The sequence below is a fragment of the Cucurbita maxima genome, unplaced genomic scaffold (assembly GCF_002738345.1).
Source record: "Cucurbita maxima cultivar Rimu unplaced genomic scaffold, Cmax_1.0 Cma_Scf00003, whole genome shotgun sequence".
Classification (NCBI taxonomy): Eukaryota; Viridiplantae; Streptophyta; class Magnoliopsida; order Cucurbitales; family Cucurbitaceae; genus Cucurbita; species Cucurbita maxima.
Genome location: NW_019272019.1, coordinates 1,100,914 through 1,125,915, shown reverse-complemented (window position 1 = coordinate 1,125,915; position 25,002 = coordinate 1,100,914). Strand labels below are relative to the sequence as shown.

At 35.7% G+C, this 25,002-nt stretch overlaps 3 protein-coding genes across 3 annotated transcripts in view; 2 read left to right on the top strand and 1 right to left on the bottom strand.

Moving 5' to 3' along the window:
• The first annotated feature begins 2,320 nt into the window (after window positions 1-2,320).
• On the top strand, window positions 2,321-3,654 carry LOC111476580 (extensin-3-like). Its single transcript, XM_023120299.1, has 2 exons — window positions 2,321-3,368; window positions 3,479-3,654. The coding sequence occupies exon 1, from the start codon at window positions 2,338-2,340 to the stop codon at window positions 3,337-3,339; it is 1,002 nt and encodes a 333-aa protein (XP_022976067.1). The 5' UTR covers window positions 2,321-2,337; the 3' UTR covers window positions 3,340-3,368; window positions 3,479-3,654.
• Window positions 3,655-14,733: 11,079 nt separating this feature from the next.
• On the bottom strand, window positions 14,734-19,740 carry LOC111476482 (protein KRI1 homolog). Its single transcript, XM_023120154.1, has 2 exons — window positions 19,563-19,740; window positions 14,734-17,051 (listed from the first exon to the last, which is right to left on the bottom strand). The coding sequence occupies exon 2, from the start codon at window positions 17,044-17,046 to the stop codon at window positions 15,106-15,108; it is 1,941 nt and encodes a 646-aa protein (XP_022975922.1). The 5' UTR covers window positions 17,047-17,051; window positions 19,563-19,740; the 3' UTR covers window positions 14,734-15,105.
• Window positions 19,741-24,389: 4,649 nt separating this feature from the next.
• LOC111476988 (extensin-3-like) overlaps window positions 24,390-25,002 on the top strand; it is a 28,072-nt gene continuing 27,459 nt past the window's right edge. Inside the window, exon 1 of the mRNA XM_023120881.1 lies at window positions 24,390-24,677. Coding sequence (XP_022976649.1) covers window positions 24,390-24,677 — 288 coding nt within the window. The remainder of the gene's footprint in view (window positions 24,678-25,002) is intronic.

Below are 25,002 nucleotides of genomic sequence, written 5' to 3'. Positions count from 1 at the left end.
TTTTTTTTTTTTTTTTTTTTTTTTTTTTTTTTTTTTTTTTTTTTTTTTTTTTTTTTTTTTTTTTTTGTTCATCCCACGTTGGATGATGTTTGCCTTTAAATTTTCCATTTTAAATTATGATGATAAGATTCAAATAATGTTAGTAAAATAAAAGAAATACTCATTGGTATAGTGCTAACAGAAGCCATTTACACTCTAACGTTCAAATAACATCGAAACTCCAAATTCGATAAGTACCAGCATTGATTCTCCCTCACATGCATGTACGCCACGACTAGTTTCCTCTCCAATTCTGACGACTTTCATTTCGACACTATTTGACATCATCCATGACATAGCTAACTCCAATCTCGAGTACCCATTTCATTCGACATTAAATTTACAAGATCAAACTTCAAACACTGTCCAGCATCGAATCGAGACTTTTTGGTGAGATTAATTGGATAATAAGATGTTTTAAACTTTGTTTAAAAATTTTTTTTTTCTTTTGCATGGAATTTTCTACCAAAATGACTATTTTATTTAACCAAATAATCCAAATTCCTTCTCTATCATGACCGTCATCCAATTCATCCATTAATTTATCACATACCATAATATAATTAATATAATCTCCTTTATATTTTATTCATTTGACCATATAATAAAATCTATATTTTAATTTTTTTTTTTTATTATTTACAATTTTATATTTTCTCTCTCAATCATCAACTTGGTATTTTCATGTTAGATTTTACTTTTTTTTAATATATATTTAACCTTTTTTTTTACTAAGAACTTTTCAAATATAACGTGATGTTTAATAATCAAATATTTTTTTTAATAATTCACATTTATAAATTCTAGCTGGCTCCCTCCATAATTATTATTATTTTTTAATTACTTTTTCAACTTTTAAAATAGTTGGCACCGACGGCAAAAAGTCACCTGTTAACTAGCTCGAAAAAGATTTAGAGAAAAAAGCTCGAAAAAGGGCGAGCTCACAGTCAACTAGCTCCCTAGTCAATCTAACCGTATGTAGGGGCCAGTTGTGAGCCAAAAGTTTGGTTGGCGATCTTGATGTGTGACTAACATCATACTGCATGTTAACGAGCTCTCCTAGTAGGTCCATGTGACTTAAATTCGTGACTGAATTTAGACTTACTTATATTTATAGGATGGTTTTGCACATGTGTACATGGACCTACTAGGAGAGCTCATTAACGTACCCCTAAGGTCTAACTATGGGGTAGCGTATACTCATGACGTTAAAACAGACCTAAAAGTTAAAAGAACATGAATAATATTGAGTGTATGAGTCCATACAATACATAATTAGAGAACTAATATATTACTACACGAGCATGCATCATGCATAATGTCTCACAATTTAAATCATCAGTTCAGCGATACTATGCAACTATAACTTTTCTCGAGACGTGAATTCATAACTATGGTCTTTCTATTATACTTTACAAACAATTCTAATATATGATTTCTCGTATTTTCGTATATTCATACAAAGTCATAATCAATCAGACATGACCATACACAAATTACACGTTCAATTCAACAACACATTATTTTAATCCACATATTACCTAACGTAAGAATATGATATTTTTTTATCACTTTAAAAATATAATAGGGTTGGTAAAAATTTCATCAACTTTACATGAGGATCCACGCCTCTTGCGATTGATTCTCAAGAAATATTATAATCTAATTCATCATCAAAAGGCGTCGGTCACTATTTGGTCTCATTGGAATCAGTCATTTCCAAAATTCCAAATTCATTATCCTAGATCGGTACAAAATTGAAAATGTGAAGTTTGGTTTATTGATTCATTTCTTAGTTGATGTGATTTGAGTACGTACTTAAAATTATGCAAGCATGTTTATGAACGTGTCTGAAGTTAAATCATTGATGATAGAATAATGACGAGATAAAAATTGAAATTATTATTTTCAGAAATGATAAACTCGAATTTTTTTTCAAATAATTTTATTTGAAATTGTATATATGCAACTATCCTTCGACATAAAATATAAAAAATATGTCGCCATTGTTACACGAAGAAGTATTCAACCGAAGAACGAAGAACGAAGAACGAGTTGTTACAAATTTATACAATTTTATAATCTAATCCAAATTTGAATACGAAGCAGGCCGGTCTCATTTGTCAAACATATTGCATTATATTTCCACGAAGATTAGGTAGAACAATGAACAATTTAATACTTAAATTTCTTGACCATGATTTGATGGCCTTGAAGGAGAAATGAATGGAAACTATATAAAGGGTGGAGATGCATGTTTGGAAGCAAAACCAAGAAACCATTGAGAGATACAAGGATATGGGAGAATCCAAGTGTTCGATGGCATATCTCGTAGCTACTGTTTTGGTGGCACTTTTGAGTTTTACGTCGGTGATCGCTATTGATTATAGCTACTCTTCTCCACCGCCTCCTTACTATGTGTATAAATCTCCTCCTCCGCCGGTTTATCATTCACCCCCGCCACCGAAGGTAAAATATGAGTACAAATCGCCACCTCCTCCAGTTTATTACTCTCCTCCGCCTCCGGTTTATCACTCTCCACCGCCTCCTGTTTACCACTCTCCTCCCCCACCTGTCTATCACTCGTCCCCTCCTCCTGTTTATTATTCTCCACCACCAAAGAAAGAGTATAAATCGCCACCACCTCCAGTTTATTACTCTCCTCCACCACCGGTTTACAAGTCACCGCCACCTCCAGTCTACCACTCTCCACCACCTCCAGTCTACCACTCTCCACCACCTCCAGTTTATCACTCTCCTCCACCACCGATTTACAAGTCACCGCCACCTCTAGTTTACCATTCTCCTCCTCCACCTGTTTATCACTCCCCTCCGCCACCAATTTACAAGTCACCGCCACCTCCAGTCTACCATTCTCCTCCTCCACAAGTTTACAAATCACCACCACCTCCAGTTTACTACTCTCCTCCTCCACCAGTTTACAAGTCACCGCCTCCTCCAGTTTATTACTCTCCTCCTCCACCAGTTTACAAGTCACCGCCTCCTCCAGTTTACCATTCTCCTCCCCCACCCGTTTATCACTCACCACCACCTCCAGTTTATTACTCTCCTCCACCACCAGTTTATAAGTCACCGCCTCCTCCAATTTACCATTCTCCTCCCCCACCTGTTTATCACTCTCCACCTCCTCCCGTTTATTATTCTCCACCTCCACCAAAGGTGTACAAATCACCACCTCCACCTGTATACTACTCTCCTCCCCCACCCGTTTACAAGTCTCCTCCACCACCTAAGAAGGACTACGAGTACAAGTCTCCACCTCCTCCTCAATACTATTAGATGCACGAACATTTTACTATTCCATTGAGGTATATTTCTTAAATGCAATTCTCTTTGATATAACTATTTTTCTAATAATGTTCAAGAAAATTGATCATCTTAGCATTGGTATTCATCGAATCCTATTATTTTCTTGCAGGGAAACAAAGAGAATATTAGTATCAAATAAAAGAGATGGCCGAGTGAAGACGATCCCTACACACAAATCATAGTCTCTGACTAATTTACTACGTGTGATATATGTTTGTTTCCATATTTAGTTTTTACGGTGTATTCAATATTCTCGATTATAATGAAGATACTAAAATTTTTAATTTTCTTCCAAAAGATTTCAAAGCTGAGTAGAAAAAGGAAAGCTTCCACAAATTTTTAATTACTATTATTAACGCACTGTTCATCAACCAAATAAAGATTAAAAAAACAAGATTCTGATTCAATTTGATTGTATGTGGATATTGAAAAATCAAGATTACATTATTAAGCTCTTCAAATTTATCACTAAAGGCAACATATTCAAAATATTCGTATTTTCTTTCACAACATCTTTACGGGATCAAATGATGGAATGATTAGATGATGAGGAAGTTCTTAAGACAAAAAATCTCTCTCCATTATCACTAACAATATCTAAAATCCCTCATAGATTATATGCTTATTTTTTGAGTTAAATGTGGAGTTTTGCACTAGATATCCCTCAATTATTGATATTTCTTGTTGCCTTTTCTTATTGTCTTTGAAATGTGTATGGTAAATTGTCATAAGTTTTGATTTGATTTGGAGATCTTGTGACATGAAGATTGTTGTAAATTGTATAAGTTTTAATTTTATTTGGTTATTTGGATTAGTTTGATTTGGTTTGTGGATTAGATTTGATTTGGTTATTTAAATTAGATTTAGTTATACTAGTTTACAGTTTAGTTATATATGGAGATTTGATATCCGAATTTGATATCGAGATTTGGGAGAGTTTTGAGGGTCACATCGTATTTGTTGAGTGACATATTGGTGAGAGTATTTGTATTGTGATAGTGAGGTATTCACTTGTAACACTTTGTTTATTAGTGATTGGTTGCTACCCGTGGATATAGGGGAACTTCTTCTCTCCGAACCATGTAAATATCTTAGTGTCTCCTTGTGTAATTCCGTTCATTGGTGTTGTGAGTACATTTGTTCCGCTTTCGGCGCACAAGTGGTATCAGAGCTTGATTATGGTATTTGGGGTATTGTGAAAGTTTTGGCCTCATCAACCACTAGACGTGCTCAAAATCGTGCTTATTTTCTTGAAAATGGCAGAATCATCTGAAATTAAATCACGGCGTGGATCAAGATTTTTGAGTTCTCATCTCGAAGTAGAGAAATTTGATGGAACCAATAATTTTGGTGTTTGGGGAGGCAAAGTTAGCGATTTGCTGGGCATGCAAGATCTTGATGCTTCTCTCCAAGAGGTGATGCCTGAAGACATGACAGAAGCAAAATGGACGAAATTAAATTGGCAAGCTTGTGGAATTATTCGATCCTGTCTTGGCAAGGATCAGAAATATCCATTTATGAAGGTGACCATGGCGAAAGAACTATGAGACAAGCTTGAGGGAAATATATGCAGAAGAGTGTGGAAAATAAACTCTATTTGAAGAAGAAACTCTTCCGTTTTGACTATAAGAATAGGTATTTCAATGGCTGAGCATTTGGATGATTTTAACAAAATCATCACTAATTTGCTCAATCTTGATGTTAAGATTGATGATAAAGACAAGACGACGTTATTATTAAATTCTTTGTTGGAGTCCTACGAGTTTTTAGTAACCACTCTACTGCATGGAGCCTATGATATTGATTTTGAAGATGTTTCAAATGCCTTGATGAATAATGAGGTGCGAAAGAAGGAAAAGGAGGCATATCAAGATTCTAGCTCAAATGTTCTCACTGCTCGTGAAATGACTTCTACTTGGAAAAGGAGCGAATGTGGAGAGTCCCTATCAAAGTCAAGAGGTAGATATGGTAATTGGAGAAAACTTGATAAAAATGAGTGTGCATATTGTCGACAGAAAGGCCATTGGAAGAAAGATTACCCGATCTTAAAAGAGAAGGGGTCGAAGTCCAATGTGGTTAGAGATGACGACACTGATACAGATAATGCCTTGACGATCTCTCAGTCAGCCAAACTAGTGAATGGATTCTTGATTTTGGGTGCTCCTATCATATGTATTCCAACAGAGAGATGTTTTTGGACTTCAAAGAGTTCAATGGTGGAGTTGTCTATATGGGCAATGATAATACTTGCAATATGACGGGAATCGGCTCAATACAAATCAAGATGTTTGACGAGGTTATACGAAAACTCAATGATCTGAGGTATGCCCCTGATTTGAAGAAAAAATTGATTTTCCTTGGCGTTTTGGATGCGAGTGGTTATCGCATCATTTTGGAAGGAGGGAATTTGAAGGTAGCTCGTGGAGCTTTGGTGGCAATTAAAGGAACTAGAAGAGGTAGCATATACTACCTCAACGGAACCACAATAATTGAGCATGCTACTATGGCAAGTTCGAAAGAACAAAACATATCAAAATTATGGCACATGAGACTTGGGCATGCTGGTGATAAGGCACTTCAGACATTGGTGAACCAAGGAGTTCTTAAGGGTGCCACAATAGGTAAAATTGATTTCGGTGAACATTATATATTTGGTAAACAAAAAAATGTGAAGTTTTGTACAGCTATACATCAAACAAAAGGCATTTTGGATTATGTTCACACTGATGTATGGGGCCCCACGAAGAATGTCTCATTGGGAGGAAAGAGGTGGTTTGTCACCTTTATCGATGACTACTCGAGGAGAGTTTGGATGTATCCTATGAGGCACAAAAACGAGGTTCTCCAAATCTTCCAAGAGTGGAAGAAAATGGTAGAGAATCAGACGAACAGGAAAATCAAAAGGCTGAGATCAGACAACGGTGGAGAATATCCTTATGATCCATTCCTTAAAGTATGTCGAGATGAAGGGATCATTCGACACTTCACTGTTCCTGGTAAGCCACAACAAAATGGAGTTGCTGAGAGAATGAACCAGACATTAATAGAGAATGTTCGATGCATATTGTCTCAAGCAGGATTGAGTAAGGCTTTTTGGGCTGAGGCCCTCAGTTATGCAGTTCACTTGGTGAATCGTTTACCTGTTTCTGAAAATGGTGGAAAAATTCCGCTTGAGGTATGGTCGGGTACTCCTGTTAGTGATTATGATAAATTGCATGTGTTTGGGTGTCCTACTTATTATCATGTGACAGACTCAAAGCTGGATCCTATAGCAAAAAAAGCCAAGTTTATGGGCTTTAGCAAAGGTGTAAAGGGTTATAGGTTATGGTGCCAGAAACAAGTGAGATTGTTAATAGTCGAGATGTGACATTCGATGAGTCTGGAATGTTTTTGCAAAAAATTGAAAATAATGACGAGGCATTGAAACAGGTGGAGAAGGTGGTGTTCTCTCCTGATATGGTTGCTCCTACTGAAGAACTTATTGATCAGGTAGATAATAACTCTGATGTATTAGAATAGGAGAAGCAAAGCCTCGTAAATGAAAGAGTGGAGGAACATGAGTCTATCGACAAGAATAGACCACGAAGGGTAATTCGAAAACCTGCAAGGTTTGATGATACGATAGCATATGCTTTCTCATGATTGATGGAGTTCCCAACGTAAGTATTGAGGCTTGAGGAGGTAGCAACCAATTAGTTATCAACTTGGAGATCTTATGACAAGGAGAAGATTATTGTAAATTGTAAAAGTTTTGATTTGATTATTTGGATTAGATTATTTGAATTAGATTTAGTCATACCAGGGTTTAGTGATATATCGAGATTTGATATCGGAATTTGATATCGGGATTTGGGAGAGTTTTGAGGGTCACATCGTATTTGTTGAGTGACATATTGGTGAGTCTTTGTAGTGTGATAGTGAGGTATTCACTTGTAACACTTTGTTTATTAGTGATTGGTTGCTACCCGTGGATGTAGTTGAACTTCTTCTCTCCGAACCACGTAAATATTTTAGTGTCTCTTTGTGTAATTCCGTTCATTGGTGTTGTGAGTACATTTGTTCCGCTTTCGGCGCACAAGTGGTATCAGAGCTTGATTGTGGTATTTGGGGTATTGTGAAAGTTTTGGCCTCATCGACCACTAGACGTGCTCAAAATCGTGCTTATTTTCTTGAAAATGGCAGAATCATCTGGAATTAAATCACGGCGTGGATCAAGATTTTTGAGTTCTCATCTCGAAGTAGAGAAATTTGATGGAACCAATAATTTTGGTGTTTGGCAAGGCGAAGTTAGCGATTAGCTGGGCATGCAAGATCTTGATGCTTCTCTCCAAGAGGTGATGCCTGAAGACATGACAAAAGCAAAATGGACGAAATTAAATTGGCAAGCTTGTGGAATTATTCGATCCTGTCTTGGCAAGGATCAGAAATATCCATTTATGAAGGTGACCATGACGAAAGAACTATGAGACAAGCTTGAGGGAAATATATGCAGAAGAGTGTGGAAAACAAACTCTATTTGAAGAAGAAACCCTTCCGTTTTGACTATAAGAATAGGTATTTCAATAGCTGAGCATTTGGATGATTTTAACAAAATCATCACTAATTTGCTCAATCTTGATGTTAAGATTGATGATAAAGACAAGACGACGTTATTATTAAATTCTTTGCTGGAGTCCTACGAGTTTTTAGTAACCACTCTACTGCATGGAGCCTATGATATTGATTTTGAAGATGTTTCAAATGCCTTGATGAATAATGAGGTGCGAAAGAAGGAAAAGGAGGCATATCAAGATTCTAGCTCAAATGTTCTCACTGCTCGTGAAATGACTTCTACTTGGAAAAGGAGCGAATGTGGAGAGTCCCTATCAAAGTCAAGAGGTAGATATGGTAATTGGAGAAAACTTGATAAAAATGAGTGTGCATATTGTCGACAGAAAGGCCATTGGAAGAAAGATTACCCGATCTTAAAAGAGAAGGGGTCGAAGTCCAATGTGGTTAGAGATGACGACACTGATACAGATAATGCCTTGACGATCTCTCAGTCAGCCAAACTAGTGAATGGATTCTTGATTTTGGGTGCTCCTATCATATGTATTCCAACAGAGAGATGTTTTTGGACTTCAAAGAGTTCAATGGTGGAGTTGTCTATATGGGCAATGATAGTACTTGCAATATGACGGGAATCGGCTCAATACAAATCAAGATGTTTGACAAGGTTATACGAAAACTCAATGATCTGAGGTATGCCCCTGACTTGAAGAAAAAATTGATTTTCCTTGGCGTTTTGGATGCGAGTGGTTTTCGCATCATTTTGGAAGGAGGGAATTTGAAGGTAGCTCGTGGAGCTTTGGTGGCAATTAAAGGAACTAGAAGAGGTAGCATATACTACCTCAACGGAACCACAATAATTGAGCATGCTACTATGGCAAGTTCGAAAGAACAAAACATATCAAAATTATGGCACATGAGACTTGGGCATGCTGGTGATAAGGCACTTCAGACATTGGTGAACCAAGGAGTTCTTAAGGGTGCCACAATAGGTAAAATTGATTTCGGTGAACATTATATATTTGGTAAACAAAAAAATGTGAAGTTTTGTACAGCTATACATCAAACAAAAGGCATTTTGGATTATGTTCACACTGATGTATGGGGCCCCACGAAGAATGTCTCATTGGGAGGAAAGAGGTGGTTTGTCACCTTTATCGATGACTACTCGAGGAGAGTTTGGATGTATCCTATGAGGCACAAAAACGAGGTTCTCCAAATCTTCCAAGAGTGGAAGAAAATGGTAGAGAATCAGACGAACAGGAAAATCAAAAGGCTGAGATCAGACAACGGTGGAGAATATCCTTATGATCCATTCCTTAAAGTATGTCGAGATGAAGGGATCATTCGACACTTCACTTCCTGGTAAGCCACAACAAAATGGAGTTGCTGAGAGAATGAACCAGACATTAATAGAGAATGTTCGATGCATATTGTCTCAAGCAGGATTGAGTAAGGCTTTTTGGGCTGAGGCTCTCAGTTATGCAGTTCACTTGGTGAATCGTTTACCTGTTTCTGAAAATGGTGGAAAAATTCCGCTTGAGGTATGGTCAGGTACTCCTGTTAGTGATTATGATAAATTGCATGTGTTTGGGTGTCCTGCTTATTATCATGTGACAGACTCAAAGCTGGATTCTATAGCAAAAAAAGCCAAGTTTATGGGCTTTAGCAAAGGCGTAAAGGGTTATAGGTTATGGTGTCTAGAAACAAGTGAGATTGTTAATAGTCGAGATGTGACATTCGATGAGTCTGGAATGTTTTTGCAGAAAATTGAAAATAATGACGAGGCATTGAAGCAGGTGGAGAAGGTTGTGTTCTCTCCTGATATGGTTGCTCCTACTGAAGAACTTATTGATCAGGTAGATAATAACTCTGATGTCTTAGAACAGGAGAAGCAAAGCCTCGTAAATGAAAGAGTGGAGGAACATGAGTCTATCGACAAGAATAGACCACGAAGGGTAATTCGAAAACCTGCAAGGTTTGATGATACGATAGCATATGCTTTCTCATGATTGATGGAGTTCCCAACATAAGTATTGAGGCTTGAGGAGGTAGCAACCAATCAGTTATCAACTTGGAGATCTTATGACAAGGAGAAGATTATTGTAAATTGTAAAAGTTTTGATTTGATTATTTGGATTAGATTATTTGAATTAGATTTAGTCATACCAGGGTTTAGTGATATATCGAGATTTGATATCGGAATTTGATATCGGGATTTGGGAGAGTTTTGAGGGTCACATCGTATTTGTTGAGTGACATATTGGTGAGTCTTTGTAGTGTGATAGTGAGGTATTCACTTGTAACACTTTGTTTATTAGTGATTGGTTGCTACCCGTGGATGTAGGGGAAGTTCTATAAACTTTGAGGGATAAGTCAAGTTAATATCGAAGATAGGATAGAATGTTGGCTAAGGCCAACGAAGTAAGTGACCTTACTATCGGTATGGTTGGAAGATTTGTGTGATGCAAGATGACACATGTTCAATGGCCCCGCACTTGTCATATGTTTGATATGTGTACTTTTTATGATGTGATATGTTATATGCTATGATATCTTTAATTGTATGATATGTTGAAGGATATGATGTGTTTTTGAAAGAAAGTTGAAAGGTACAATATGTTGAATAGGAAATGTTGAACGACATAATACATTGCATGACATGATATTGACATGTATTAATGAATCATTCGGATATTCATTGATTTTTCAATATTTTGCTTTGTTTTATTTTAATTTACTTCAAATATTTTGCTTCGATGTATAATTTCATGACATCATTTTGTGAAATCAAACCTTAGCTTCAAAAAACAAATCTACCAAAACCCAACCCACACACCCTCAGCCACCCGAACCAACAACGTTTCGACCTAAAGAATGAGATAAATGAGCTTACTATTAGAGTGCCTTCAGACTAGGTTGGATAAATTGTGATATATGACTAACACAACTTTTGGCTTATTTATGAAATATGGATATGCTTATGATATGTTGTGTTACATGTACTTTCAAGTGTATTGATTTATATATGTTATGATACTATGATCACATTATGTCCCATAAGTTGAATGATATTTCTTGCATGTGTGCATGTCTCATAGGGAATTCATGTCATGAAATAAGTACGATGCATGTCATGACCATGTACAATGATTTAAAATATAAGACCTCATGCATGTTGTATGTCCTGAGAACAAGTTACTGTCCTAATATGTTACGTAATATGTTACGTACGAACATGTACGTCATGATATGATATATGCTCCTTTCTTTTTGTTGGTTTCTAGTAGTGTGAGCATGCACTAACCCATAGTCAAGCTTAGGGGGTACATATACAAGTCAGCCTAATAGGTTCATGCATGCTTACGTGCTCAATGTCTAGAGAAGTACTATACATATAACTCTATCCAAAAAATAAACTATACCCAAGGAATAGTAACAAAAAGTAGGTCCCTTGCATGTGTTGCATTTTTCAAATCTAATGTCACTTACTAATTATTTTTAAATACTTAACTTACGTTTGACATTTTTTGAAGTAAAAGTAAGAACCTCATGTACAGATGATACATCAATTAATGAAGCCATAGACACCAAAGAGGACAGCTACGTAAGAAGAGAATCAATGAAAATCGTGCAAAGAGGAGGGCATGCCTAATTTGTCTTGAATTCGATCAACTCGAGATTATAAAAGAATACGAGTCGTTTTTTTGGTAGAATGTGGAGGAAGATTGACAAGATACCTGTTACAAGAAAACAGACCCAAGAAAGGAAGCCTAGGAAGGTTTACTTATCTCTTAGGAGAGCATAGACGCAAGAATAGCCAACATAGAAACAAAGAGTATCTAAAGCAAGAAGATGGAACTAAGGGAACTTTGAGGAAGCTTATGCTAATTCTTCTTTCCCTCCACTGTTCATCTATCTTTGATAGTGTTGTGTCAATTTTTATATACCATGTCATAAGTGTAATGACTTTGCTCTGGAATTTCTCCTACCTGTTACATCCAAATTACTTAAGCAAGATTAAGAAGACCATTGTAAAGAGTTATGAACTTAAGCCAAAGCAGACATTATAAAATTATGGCCTAGAGTTTCTATTAGATCAAGAACTTGAAAGAACTTTTAATAGAAGATTGATTGAACGAAGAGCTAGAATGATAGAACAACTCGTACCAAATCTTGATCCTAAAGTAAAGCTAAACCTTGAGTTAAAAGACACCAAATGATGCAACCAATCAGACTAGAAATTCTGCAAGTATCTATTGAATCATGTGTGTGTTGGAGAGAATGACAACGAATAGCCAATATAAACTATTGGAAGATCATAGAGAATAAGTCGAGACCTAACAAAAGTACCCCTGAAGTGTTGCGAAAGACTGAAATGGGAAGGGAAACAAAACGAAATGTACCGGATTTTTAGCACGTACAACCATCAAACCAAGAACCAAAACTGAGCTCGACAAAACAACATTCAAATTTTTCCCAAAAAATCCACCTCAGTTGTCTATGTTGCAAACCAAGGGAATCAGGGAAATAATCCATTCTCAAACACTGTCTAACCCTGAGGGGAGAAATCATTCAAAATTTTCCCATGGAGATTTAGGACATAATGCTAACAACTCTCATATGCAATAGAAACTGAACTATCTCCCTAGATTTGAACAAAATCAACAAAATTTTGGAATTCAATAAGCCACAACCGAATCAGAAGTTAAACAGTGCTCAATGAGGAGGAGGTTTGTTAAGTGAAGCCAATAGAATCATAAAGTTGTGTCCCCTTCACCAAACAAGCATATACCCATCTCCCTCCTTTTTTCACGAGATTGAAGAAGAAGAGGAAACCCACTTAGAAAAGTTTATGGACATTCTAAAGAAAATACATATAAACACACCATTATAGAAGCTCTCAAGCAAATGCATAACCATGCAAAATTCCTCAAGGACATCGTCACAAAGTGGAAAAAGTTTGAAGAGTTTAAGGTAGTTCCATTGAATGAGGAATGTACAGTCCTGAAAAATAAGATACCTCAAAAAGAGAGACTCTAGATTCTTCACTATTTCAATGTCAATTAGAGGACAGTTGCTAGGAAGAGCTCTTTGATATCTGTGAACAAGCATCAACCTAATGCCTCTTTCTGTTGGGTATTGGTAAAGCTCGACTAATCTCATTCACACTTCAACTAGCTAATAGATCTATCACTTATCCTGAAGGAGACATTGAAGATATCCTATTGCAAGTAGATAAATTTATATTCCTATCAGATCTTTTAAATTTTGGACTATGAGGCTGATAAATATGTACATATCATTTGGGAAGACCTTTCATTAAAATAGGAAGAACTGTGGTGGGTGTGTATAAATGCACTATAACCCTAAGGATGATAAGCTTCTTAGAATATGCAGAATTTTTTTCTTAAAAGTTACAAAACCCATCTGCAACCTACTAGAAGTAAACAAGAATTTTGAGTTTGATGAGAAGTGTTTAATAGAATTTTAAGCACTAAAACGGCCTTGATCACTGCACTTATATTGTTTTCACTCAATCAAGAGTTTCCATTTAAACTAATGTATGATGCTAGTGATTATGTTGTTGGTGCAATGCTTGGACAAAAGAATGAAAAAATACTGCACCTAGTTTACTATGCTAGTAAAATATTATATGAATCTCAAATCAATTATACCATTACTAAAAAGGAGTTGTTGGCTGTAGTGTTCGTCCTATTTGGTTGGCGCAAAGGTTAAAGTATGCACGGACCACACAGCAATCAAATACCTAATGACTAAGATAGATGCAAGGCGAAAGTTGATTCCGTGGATCCTGTTGTTACAAGAACTTGAAATAGAGATTAAAGATACAAAAGGGTCTAACACTCAAGTGGCTTATCATCTGTCTAGTCTTGAGCATCCTGAGTAGAAGACATTAAGAATTCCTTCCTTGATGTTCAACAGTTAATTGTGGATATCCCTAAAGACTTGTCTAGACAGCAAAAGAAAAATTATTCCATAGAGCAGAAAGTTATTTATAGGATGATCCCTTCCTATTTAAGTAATGTGTTTATGATATGCTTACTCATTGTCTCTCAAACGATAAAATATAATCCATTTTAGAGCAATGTCGTGCAACTTCATATGGAGGTCATTTTGGAGGTCAAAAAATAGCTACAACTTCAATAATCCAATCAAATTCAACTTAATTAGACATAATAAAGTTTAAATTAATCTTCAAATGGATAAAATAATCTTATCTTAAAACCTGAGACATTATACTACGAACTATGGTAAAACAATTTATGAGAATTTTATCAAACCATAGGGATAAATTCAAATTTTTAAATCATATGGACTAAATTTTAATTTTCTCTTGGGGACTATACTCATAGCAAGGGATCATACTCATAGTTTAGCCCTACCAAATTTAATAGATATAACCTCCCAAATTTAGAAATATAAATAGTTCTTTTTCCCTAAAAAATTAATCATGCAGATTCTATAAGCAACCATTAACAAGCCATGGTATAGTACACGTCTCAACAAAATATACCCAAGCAAATGTAACCAAACGATGGAAAAATGGTTTTTCGACTGAAAATGAAACCATTCCTAATGTTTAAGTTATTGCTCTTTGAATTAAGGAACACCCAAAAACATTCCATACTAACAAAACGAAACCACAGCTACAACCAAAAGAACTATTCAAATCTCCATAGTCATTTCCTCCAAGAGTTTTCCAGAAATTTTAGTAAATTAGTCCCTATTTGGAATTGTCCCAATAAAATTAGGCTCTACAAATGGCTATTACTAAGTCCAAACGAATGAAGCTTAACTAGAAGGGTATAATAACATAATAACAATAGGAATGGTTCAAGCACAAAATCTACCAAACTAAAGCTTTTATGTTCAAACTTTTACAATATAACAAGTAGGGAATGACTGCCAGGTTTAACCGAGAAAAGAAAAAACGTGACAAAAAAAAGAAAATAAAACGTTATGCCAGACTCTGTCGCTCAATCTAGGAACTAACCTGCATTACTTTGTGTGCTATGTTTTCTTTAGATATTCATAATTCAGATACACCATCATAAAATGTTGAGAAAAGAGCACAAGGAGGACAAAGAAATGAATAATAAAACACAGAAGTTAACTCATTAGTGATTGACAAGAAGAATCACCTGCTAGCTTGCTTTCGAATGATCAGTGTTTTGTTTTCTTCTTCGGTTTCAAGGTTATCTTGCCGTATCCCAAGAGCCTACTGTGTGACAATTTAAATTCAGCTTGTCGTAGTTTTCTTCTGGCTTTCCTAGATAAATTGCTGCTATCAACATTTGAATCCTCAGTTTGTACTTTGTCATTCTCATCGGCATCCAAATTGGGCAAGTCGGAGCTATTCTTCATCTTTTTCTTCTCATTCTCGTTGTCGTCCAAAGTGTGCAAGTCGGAGCTCTTCATCTTTTTCTTTAAGCCATCTTTCTGCTCACCAAATTGTTTGCCTTTAAGGAGCTCCTTGGTCCTCATTTTCAGGCGCTGTCTAGTACTATTTGGCATCTTCCATTCTTCCTTATAAGGGGCCAACTTTTTCAAAGAAACAAACTGATTCAACTCCTTGTCGTCCAATGCCAGGATTTCGGTAGTACTTAATCCATAACGATTAGGTTGTATTTTGGCATACTTAAACCTCGTCTTAATGTCATCAATTGTGTCCTCGTAATCTAATTTATAATATTCCTCCATCATGGCTTCTTTAGCTCTTTTGTACAGAGACAATTTACGCTTCCTCTTTCTTTTGCCTTTTTCATCCTCATAGTCATGTTCTTCATCGTCTTCATTATTCTCTTCATCACTTGGATCATTATCAATTTTATGGCTTAAACTCCTTTGCCTAGCTGCTAAGAAGCCATCACCTGACTCAGATGAAGCCCATCCTTTCGGCAGTCCAAGCAACTCATCCTCTTTGTCGAAATCGGGTTTCTCAATCTCACCATGACCTTCATCATCCATATCGCTTCCAAACCCAGGATCAACGTCTTCTTTCTCATAATATTCTTCACCAAAAGCCACCTTCATCATCCTGTCATACTCTTCTGGATCAAATTCCTCGTCTAAATCTTTGATATTCAATAAGTAAGTCTCGTCCTCCCCAATTCCTGCAGTCTCCCTAATCTTCCTAAGCTTCTCTTTTACCTCCTCCTTCTTCAAATTTTTTAAATGCTTCAACTCCTCCTTCCTCTCTAATCTTGCAATCTCCATCCTCTCTTCCTTACTCTTCCTCTGCTCCTTCCTCGAATTCTTCTTTTTCCTAACTGACCCCTCAATAGTCCTACTATGCCCTATAATGCTATCTCCTACATTTTCTTGAAACTTGTATTCATATTCCTCTTGTTTTTCAATCTCTTCCTCATCCTCCGACAGCATCTCCAACTCCTCCTCCCCGACCTTTCCATCTTCACTGAGCCAAAGTTTATTCTTAAAGTACTCCTTCAAGAACTTTGAATTTTCATCCAATTGGTCATCCCCATCCCCAAAATACTCATCCAACTTCTTCTCTAATTCTTCATCCTTTTCCTCTTCTACCATACCTTTATCCTTCACTTTTAACAATGCTTCCTCATCATCTTCAACTTGCATTTCTGCTGCCTCCAAGAATGCCTTGCGTATCTCCTCTTGCTCCTTATCATAAATCTTCACATTTTTAGGCTTCTCATCATTGAATTCAGGGCCCTCTTCAATCAAATGTTTTGCTACCACATCTTTCAAATACATACTACTTTTCTTCTTCTCTGTTAAACTACTTTTGACATTGTCACTTTCCTTTGTAGAGTTGTCATCATCTGAATCGAAAAGCTTGGCGTCTTTCTGTTTAAGGGTTGGATCATGCTTCTTGACCTTGATTAATGCATCAAAAAACTCCAGGTCCTTCCTACTTTGGCTGCCTTCTTCATCCTCGGAGGAAGATGATTCAGATTCTGAGCTTCCTGATTCAGAGTCTTCAATTAGACCCTTCTTCTTTAGCTCCTCTAAGCGCTGAAGATCCTCTCGCTTCTTATTATGCTCAAACTTCTTTGCATAATCCCGATTAATTTCTATCTTTGAGTCATCATTGTCAGAATCGCTTCCATCAAACAGTTGTAAACCCATTATTTCTGCAACAAGAAAGCGCTTCAAATTAGGATTTTTAATGACTTCTATCCATATATGTCAGAAGGCATAAATTGATTCAAATTGGTATGGTTTTAGACCTCAATCCTTCAATGTTATGCAACTTTTTTCCGTAACAAGCAACAATATTGTATTCTAAAAAAAATTAAAAGAGTTGGCGTAATTAAGCTAATCGTTAAAAATATAAGTAAAAATCAGACGTACTAAGGCAAACATGACCCCCTATTGAATAAATGAAAAATGAATCATAGTTATGATTCTACATCAAAAAGAAATGAGGGGCAAAGGTGACAGCCTTCACATTACATACAAATAGGAAGAAAAAAAAAGTTACGGAAAGATGATGCAGAAAATGTAAGGAAAAAAATAGAACATAGTAAACGAGAATGGACAAAAATAAAACAGAAATGCTTATTATCTAAGTGATAAAAAAAAAATGGAAACCTTTTGGGTTTGAATATACTGTTAAGTTGAATAAATGGGCTATTTTGATTGGGTGTGAGGATGGATCTTTTTCTCCATCTTATTTAGGCCTCCGCTTGGATCATAACCTACGAGATTGTAAGGTAGGATCTTGGCCAAGTACATACCTTGCTCTCCCTCTCCATCTCCATGGTCTTTTGGGTCTATAATTGAGAAAATTGAGAGGAGACTTCTCTCATGGAAAACTCAAAAGGAGATAGACTCACCCTCATCCAAACCACAATTACCAACCTTCCCAAATATTACACGTCTCTTTTTGAGCTCCTCGTGAAGGTGGTCTGTTCCAATGAAAACCTACTGCTATTGCCAATCGTACCATGGAAATCTATTTTAAAGCGCCTCTTTGACTATACCATTTCTTAAAGCAATGGATCATCTTCAACCTTTTGGCAGGATAGAAAGTTGCTGGAAACCCCCTTAGCCAATTGGTTTCCCCTCATTTTTGCTCTATCCAAGCACAAATGAGCGGCGGTGTATGATTATTGAAAGGTAGACTTGGGATCTTGGGAACTAAAGATCAAACTTGTATGATTTAAATTTGACAAAAAAAAAACACATTTTACCCAGAAAGTTCATGCCGAAGGACACAGCACATGTTCAAACCACACAAGTAATAATACAAATCACACAAAATTAAAAAGACGTCAATTATGTTCCATAAAAGTGAAGTCAATGATTTCCTATTTGCTATTCATTTATACACTATATATGATATTCAAACTCCATTCCATTTCAGTGAACTACGTATTCAGATTTATTCCATCTCATTTTCAGATTTGTCACGAATTCTCTCTCCCAATCAAATTTCTCTCTTTCTCTCTTTCTCTCCTTACCCCTCACTTGATAAATTGATGGACGATGCTGACTTTTAGGAGATCTCCAAAATTACTCACCTTTCTCTTTTGTCTTGTTTTTGTTGAACTTTTGTTAAACCCGGAACTCCAAATGTCTCAAAGATTAAAATTCAATATAGATGTTAGATGTATATTCAATGGCACTTATATTATGATCATACAATTTTGATATAAAAAAATGGATCTTAATTGAATCAGATGTTTTAATTGATGTTGTTGGTCTAATTTAACAAACTAGAGTCATCAAATTAAATTTCACTGAACTGGATTATGATTATGACCTCGATCAAGACAAAGTCAATACTTCCTAAAGAAAAAAAAAAAGAGTGTCCATCAAAGTCACTTGAAGATTTGATGTTTCTCCATTTTATCTCAGAGTTTAAATCCAAGATTGAAAACAACCCAAAAAATAAACGAATTCAAGTCTGATGAACGTGTATCAATAAGAAAAAGAACCTAAAGCCATGCATGCATTTGAGAAAATTTCAAAAGGGTATTATACATATTAGATACCCGATTAATCAGAATTTGAGCAATAAAGAACTAGAGAATAGATGAGATGAAAAAAGATCAAATTTGGTTTTATTTGAAAAACAGAACACAAATTCAACAAATCTCGAAGATCCACAAGAATAATTAGATTCTTAACATCAATGACAGTCAGGGACAGAAAGATTAAATGTGAACTTCAAATGAAAACGAAAGAGATAAATAGACAATTCAAGCAAACAGAAATTAAAAATCGGCTAACAAATAATCATAGAAACAGCACAAAATAGATAATCATTATAGAGGGGAGAATTATTCAATAAGAGAGAGAAGAAGAAAATTGGAAAAGCAGAAGGAAAAGAAAAAAAAAAATCAAACCATCAAAAAGCAGATCAAAGCCTTGAACATATGCAACAATTCTAAACGGCGATTAGCCCACGTCTAAATTGGAACAGCCTAACACAAATCACGTCCTAATTTGGCGCAAGACTTTTTCTTTCTTTTTTCGCTATTGTTATCTTTCAAATACATACATACATACATACATACATACATATATATATATAGATAGATAGATAGATATCAAACAAATGCTCCTTCCATTCGACAAGGCTTAATTTGTGTTTTTCAAGTGAGAAGAAAGACAGAGTTGGAGAATGGAAGAATTACCAATGAAGAGTAGCAAATCAGTGCAAAACCCCTAAGAGACAGACTGCAGCGGCACAAGCAGAAGAACAACGACGACGACGGCGGCAGCACTGAACCGGAGGATGCGGCGACGCCACTGAGCAGCTGAGGAGAACGTGGTGGCGTGGAGGGAAGAGTTAGGGCTTTCCTCTTTATTTTCTTTTATTTTATTTTAGAAAAGTGGGTTTTTTTTTTTTTTTTTTTCTCCTCTTAACGGCTAATTCAATAATATGATTTAATTTAACAATCTTTCAAATTTTAATTTGGGTATAAGAAACAAACTCTCTTGTAAATTAGGGTTTTTTTCATCTCGAGAAGAATATTTTCTAGATCGAAGAATATTAAGATAAGATAAGATAAGGAGACCTGTTGTTTCATTGTTTTACATACGTATATCGATCGGAGTCGTTCAAACAACTAAAACATTTAAGAACACTATGAAAAACTTTATTACAAAAGTACAATCGGTTCACAAATCAAAGTAAAACCGAAAGCATTTGAAAACGTAAAACTACATAGTTGTTCCCGGGAGTGATGCATTTCAGTTAAAAAAAAAAACGTGAAGTAGCAAAACCTTGGGTAAAAATAGTACTTGGTGTAGTAACTATTTCTGACCAAGCATAGAGTCCTACGAGACATTTTCGCTCCACAACCTCGTTTTTACTTGAAAATCATTAGCAGCTAGTTATCATCATCAGACATTGTGTAATGTTTACCACAGAAAAATTAGTTTCATCGTCCTTAAAATGATTATCAATGATTGGTTACCTGATACATATAACGTGTAACCTTTACTACAAAAAAAAATTTCAACAACCACTCTTCAAAGTGACTATTAGTAACTAGCTACCGAAACTACAAAACATTCAGTTTAAAACCTTATTATACACAAAAAAAAAAAAAAATTATCATTGATACAATTTTACAATAGTAAGTAGGACAAGTAACTCCGTGCTCGTTTTTTTAGTTGCGAGGTATAAGTACAAATCTTCTCATGTTAATACATACATAACTAATTCACGTGAACGTAGAAATTAGAATCACAATGTTAGTTTAGGCCAACTAAAAATTGTATCTATACGTGATCGAGAAACATAACTTTGTCTACATAAGACGTATACTTCGAACACTTGACACTAGACTCATTATCACTTAGGGTTGTCCAAAATTGACTTATGGCCTTCTTGTTACTTTTTAATCTCGAAATGACACTAGGGTTGTCCATATACTTCGATGATATTTTTCATTCTTGAGTGAGAATCTTTTTCAAAACCTATTTTCATATATTTTTCATTCTTAGAATTTGATCTATGAACCTTACGAAAGAACAATACCTTTAGATCTAAATTATCAACTCCAAAACGATGTGAAATTAATCCAAGAAAAAGTTTTGAAACAGATTGTCTTGATGATCAAGATCAAGAGTAAAGAAAACTTGTTTTTAAACTCGTGATTCGAATCACTTCCCAAGATAGCTGGCTCAAAACTATTTGAATTACTCTAGCATGCAAATCTAAACACGAGAAATACAAAGAAATAAGTCTCATGGCTTAAGAAGCATAATATGTCAACTTCATTTATTATCTAAAATCTTCGTACTAATCTATGTTAATTGCAATATCATAATGGCCACTAGCGATGACGTCGAACATCAATTAGGTTCATGGCGTGGGTATGGTCATCACCACCGCGATCTTCATCCGAGACAGTTGGGGAACGGGGAGGCATGTCAAGTACCATCGTTTGAAAGGTTTTATTAAATTTTTTTGCATATATTATTAAAGGCATGCATGTAGTGACGTCTTTGATCTAGATAAGAATATTAAGGACGTTACATAAACCCTTCACTATTAAATCCTCAAAGTTTTATTCCGATAGTGGTCACTGTCGTAATAACAACTCTCAACCAAAATGGTGCTCGAGTAAACTCCGAAGCAATCTCAAGGAAGAAGCTTAAAAGAATATTGATTTATTCATATCTTGAAATAGAAATTTTCACGATAAAGCTGAGTTTCATAGCAATGTCTCGTAACCTTTTGTCAACAAAAAGTACTAAAGTTCAAAGTTACAATAATAATCCTGACATATCTTCCAAGATCTAAACTTTTCTAACTCGTAACTCTCGAAAACTTTTATATTTTAGAATTCTCAGTGTTCTCACCACACGAGAAAATCACACTTTAGTTCAAGTTATGAGACAGTGTCAACCAATGACTTTTGAAATCCTTTAGTCTCTTCCGATCTCTCCTCCTTTCTCAAGGTCGTAACTGACACCAAAATCGTACTTTAGCTAAATTTAGAGTCTAATACACATCGATATCAAGCATATACTTGTTTAGTACAAAACATACATCCACAAGAACTCAACATAGCCACAAATTTATGCCAACCGAACCGACAATAGTATGCAATTCTCGTGCACCTAGATAAGCCATTGGCAAAAGATTAGATTACACGGCTCTTGCAAGAACAATTTCCTAATATTTCAAACAACATATCATAAGTTTCGACTCCTTAAAGTTTGATTTATAAAGCATGCACGTTTTCTTTTTAAGTTAAGTATGCATATCAAATCATACATTTAATAAAAACAAAACACATGATACTATTCAAATATTATCATATTTAACTGCTTAGTCATAGAAATTTTATATAACTTACAACGTAAATCGTCTAAACAACTTCAAAACTAGACTCTGACACCAATTACATTGACCTAACTTTCCGCACACGTACCGATTGAAACCGTTCGTTGAAACACGGAAATCTCTATTAGGAAAGCACAATCGGTTCACAAATCAAGTTAAATCAAAAGCATTTGAGTTGTCCCATGACCAATTTCTCCACCATGCTCGTTATTCTCGTACCACAAGCTTGCTTTACTTGAAAATCATTTTAAAAAATGGATGAGTATTAAAAATACTTAGATACTCGCACAACCGGTAATCTCTGGGATCTAATGTATACACGTTGTATATTTTGGGTAACTAGCCATTAAGGTCCCTCAAAATTACGATATATATTTGTATTTTTTAATTTCATAAAGCTACACAAACTCATAATATATATTAATGGATACACATCTTATGTTACATAATTCAATAATTCATAAACTCACGTATGAAACGACGCAGTTTACACGACATTCAAGTTTCTATAATGAACTTTCACACCAAATATATAGAATATTTGGTACATCAATTAAAATAAATAAATAAAATATGCTAGTTTGAATATTTCTTTTTAACTAGAACAAATAAATTTCAACATCGTAGGCCTAGTTGGCCATGGCTAGCTTGTTATTAAACCATAATATAGTCAATTATTGCAAAAAGTCAAAAATAGACTACCATACTTTGGCTAATTCTTCGATAATTTTTTTTTTTTTTTTTTAGATCTTCTGATAGGATTCGAGTTCATATGAAGTTATGATCATCTGTTAGAAAAAAAAAACGATTGAGTGAATCTTGTAGGACTCCCGAGAAAATTTTCAATTTCTTTTAGAAGTAGATGATCATTTATCTACTTTTCACTTTTTATGTAAGAAGTAGTCTTGTAACAGCCCAACTCACCGCTAGCAGATATTGTCCTTTTTGGATTTTCCCTCTCGGACCTCCTCTCATGGCTTTAAAACGCATCTTTCAGAGTTATACAACACAACAAAATCGGTGCTCATCCAAATACTGTTACAAATGGTATCAGAGCGAAACACCGGGCGATGTGCCAACGAGGAGGCTGTTCCCTGAAGGGGGTAGACACGATGCAGTATGCCAATAAAAACCCTGGGCCCCGAAGGGGGTGGATTTGGTGGGAGTCTGAGAATGTTTGGTTAATCTACCACACCTAAATCGTGTGAAAATTATCTATTTATAATCAAATAAATTACAAATATATGGAAGAGTAATAAATGGAAATAGCTATAAATAGAAAGATAACTATTAAGAAGATAATATCTATATATTTGGGTTATAATAAAATATAAAATATGATATATATAGTAAACTATAATTTAATACTAAATATCCTTAACAGGGTCTCACATCGATTGGAGAAAGGAACAAGTGTCAACGAGGACGTTGGACCCTAAAAGAGAGTGAATTGTGATATCCCACATCGGGTGGGGAGGAGAACGAAACACCCTTTAAGGATGTGGAAACCTTTCTCTAGCAGACGCGTTTTAAAGCCTTGAGAGGAAGCTCGAAAGGAAAAACCCAAAGAGGACAATATCTACTAGCGGTGGATCTGGGCCGTTACAGGTCTTAGTCCTTGGGGACGTGACAATATATCTAAAAAGTTATTTCATCAATCATGTTCTCCCCTGAATGTAGGAAAAGCGATACAGAATAAATGTCCAAGCCAAGCCAAAGAACGTACCCTAAACAGTCCTCGAGCCGAGATTAAGGATTATTTTTTTTTTTTAAGGAAATTAAAAAAAAATTGAAAATGGGTTAATTAATTTGAACAAATCTTTCTTATTGAAACGTTCTTATGGAACCAACTTGATCACTTTTAACTTTAATTAAAAAAATAAATTAATAAATTACCTAAAATTTTGGTTGTTAATATTAAAAGGAATTAAAATGGTGTTATGAACACACATGGGTCAACTATATACTAATTCAAAACGAAACTATATCTTATTATAATTTATTGATAATTTTTTACTAATTCCACGTTTGGTGATTAAGAAATGGATATTTTAAATTATTTAATAATTAAAAACGACTTGGTTTGCGCTTAGGAGATATGAAAATTGAAACTATATAAAGGAGCAAAATTTGCATTTCAAAAAGTATATCCTCTTCAGATATGGCGTCTTCAATGGCGTCCCTTGTTATTGCAGTCTTAGTTGTTGCTCTAAGCGTGTCACCATCAATGGCTAGAGAGTATCGTTACGCTCCTTGGCTACCACCTCCTACGTATAAGTGGCGGCCAATTTATCGCTCTCCTCCATCACCGGTGTATTACTCTCCTCCTCCACCGGTGTATCATTCTCCTCCGCCACCTGTGTATTATTCTCCTCCACCTCCCGTCTATAAATCTCCTCCACCACCGGTGTATTACTCTCCTCCTCCACCGGTGTACCATTCTCCTCCACCTCCAGTCTACTATTCTCCTCCTCCACCTGTCTACCTCTCTCCACCACCACCGGTCTACAAATCTCCTCCACCGCCAGTTTACCCCTCTCCTCCACCTCCTGTGTACAAGTCTCCCCCACCACCAGTCTACTATTCTCCTCCACCACCGGTCTATCACTCTCCTCCACCTCCTGTGTACAAGTCTCCCCCACCACCAATCTACTATTCTCCTCCACCACCGGTCTATCACTCTCCTCCACCTCCTGTCTACAAGTCTCCTCCGCCACCAGTCTATCACTCTCCTCCACCTCCGGTGTACAAGTCTCCTCCGCCACCAGTCTACT

What these genes read in the sequence shown, in the direction of transcription:
- LOC111476482 (XM_023120154.1), bottom strand. Translation starts at nt 17,046, where the DNA reads ATGGGTTTACAACTGTTTGATGGAAGCGATTCTGACAATGATGACTCA.
- LOC111476580 (XM_023120299.1), top strand. Translation starts at nt 2,338, where the DNA reads ATGGGAGAATCCAAGTGTTCGATGGCATATCTCGTAGCTACTGTTTTG.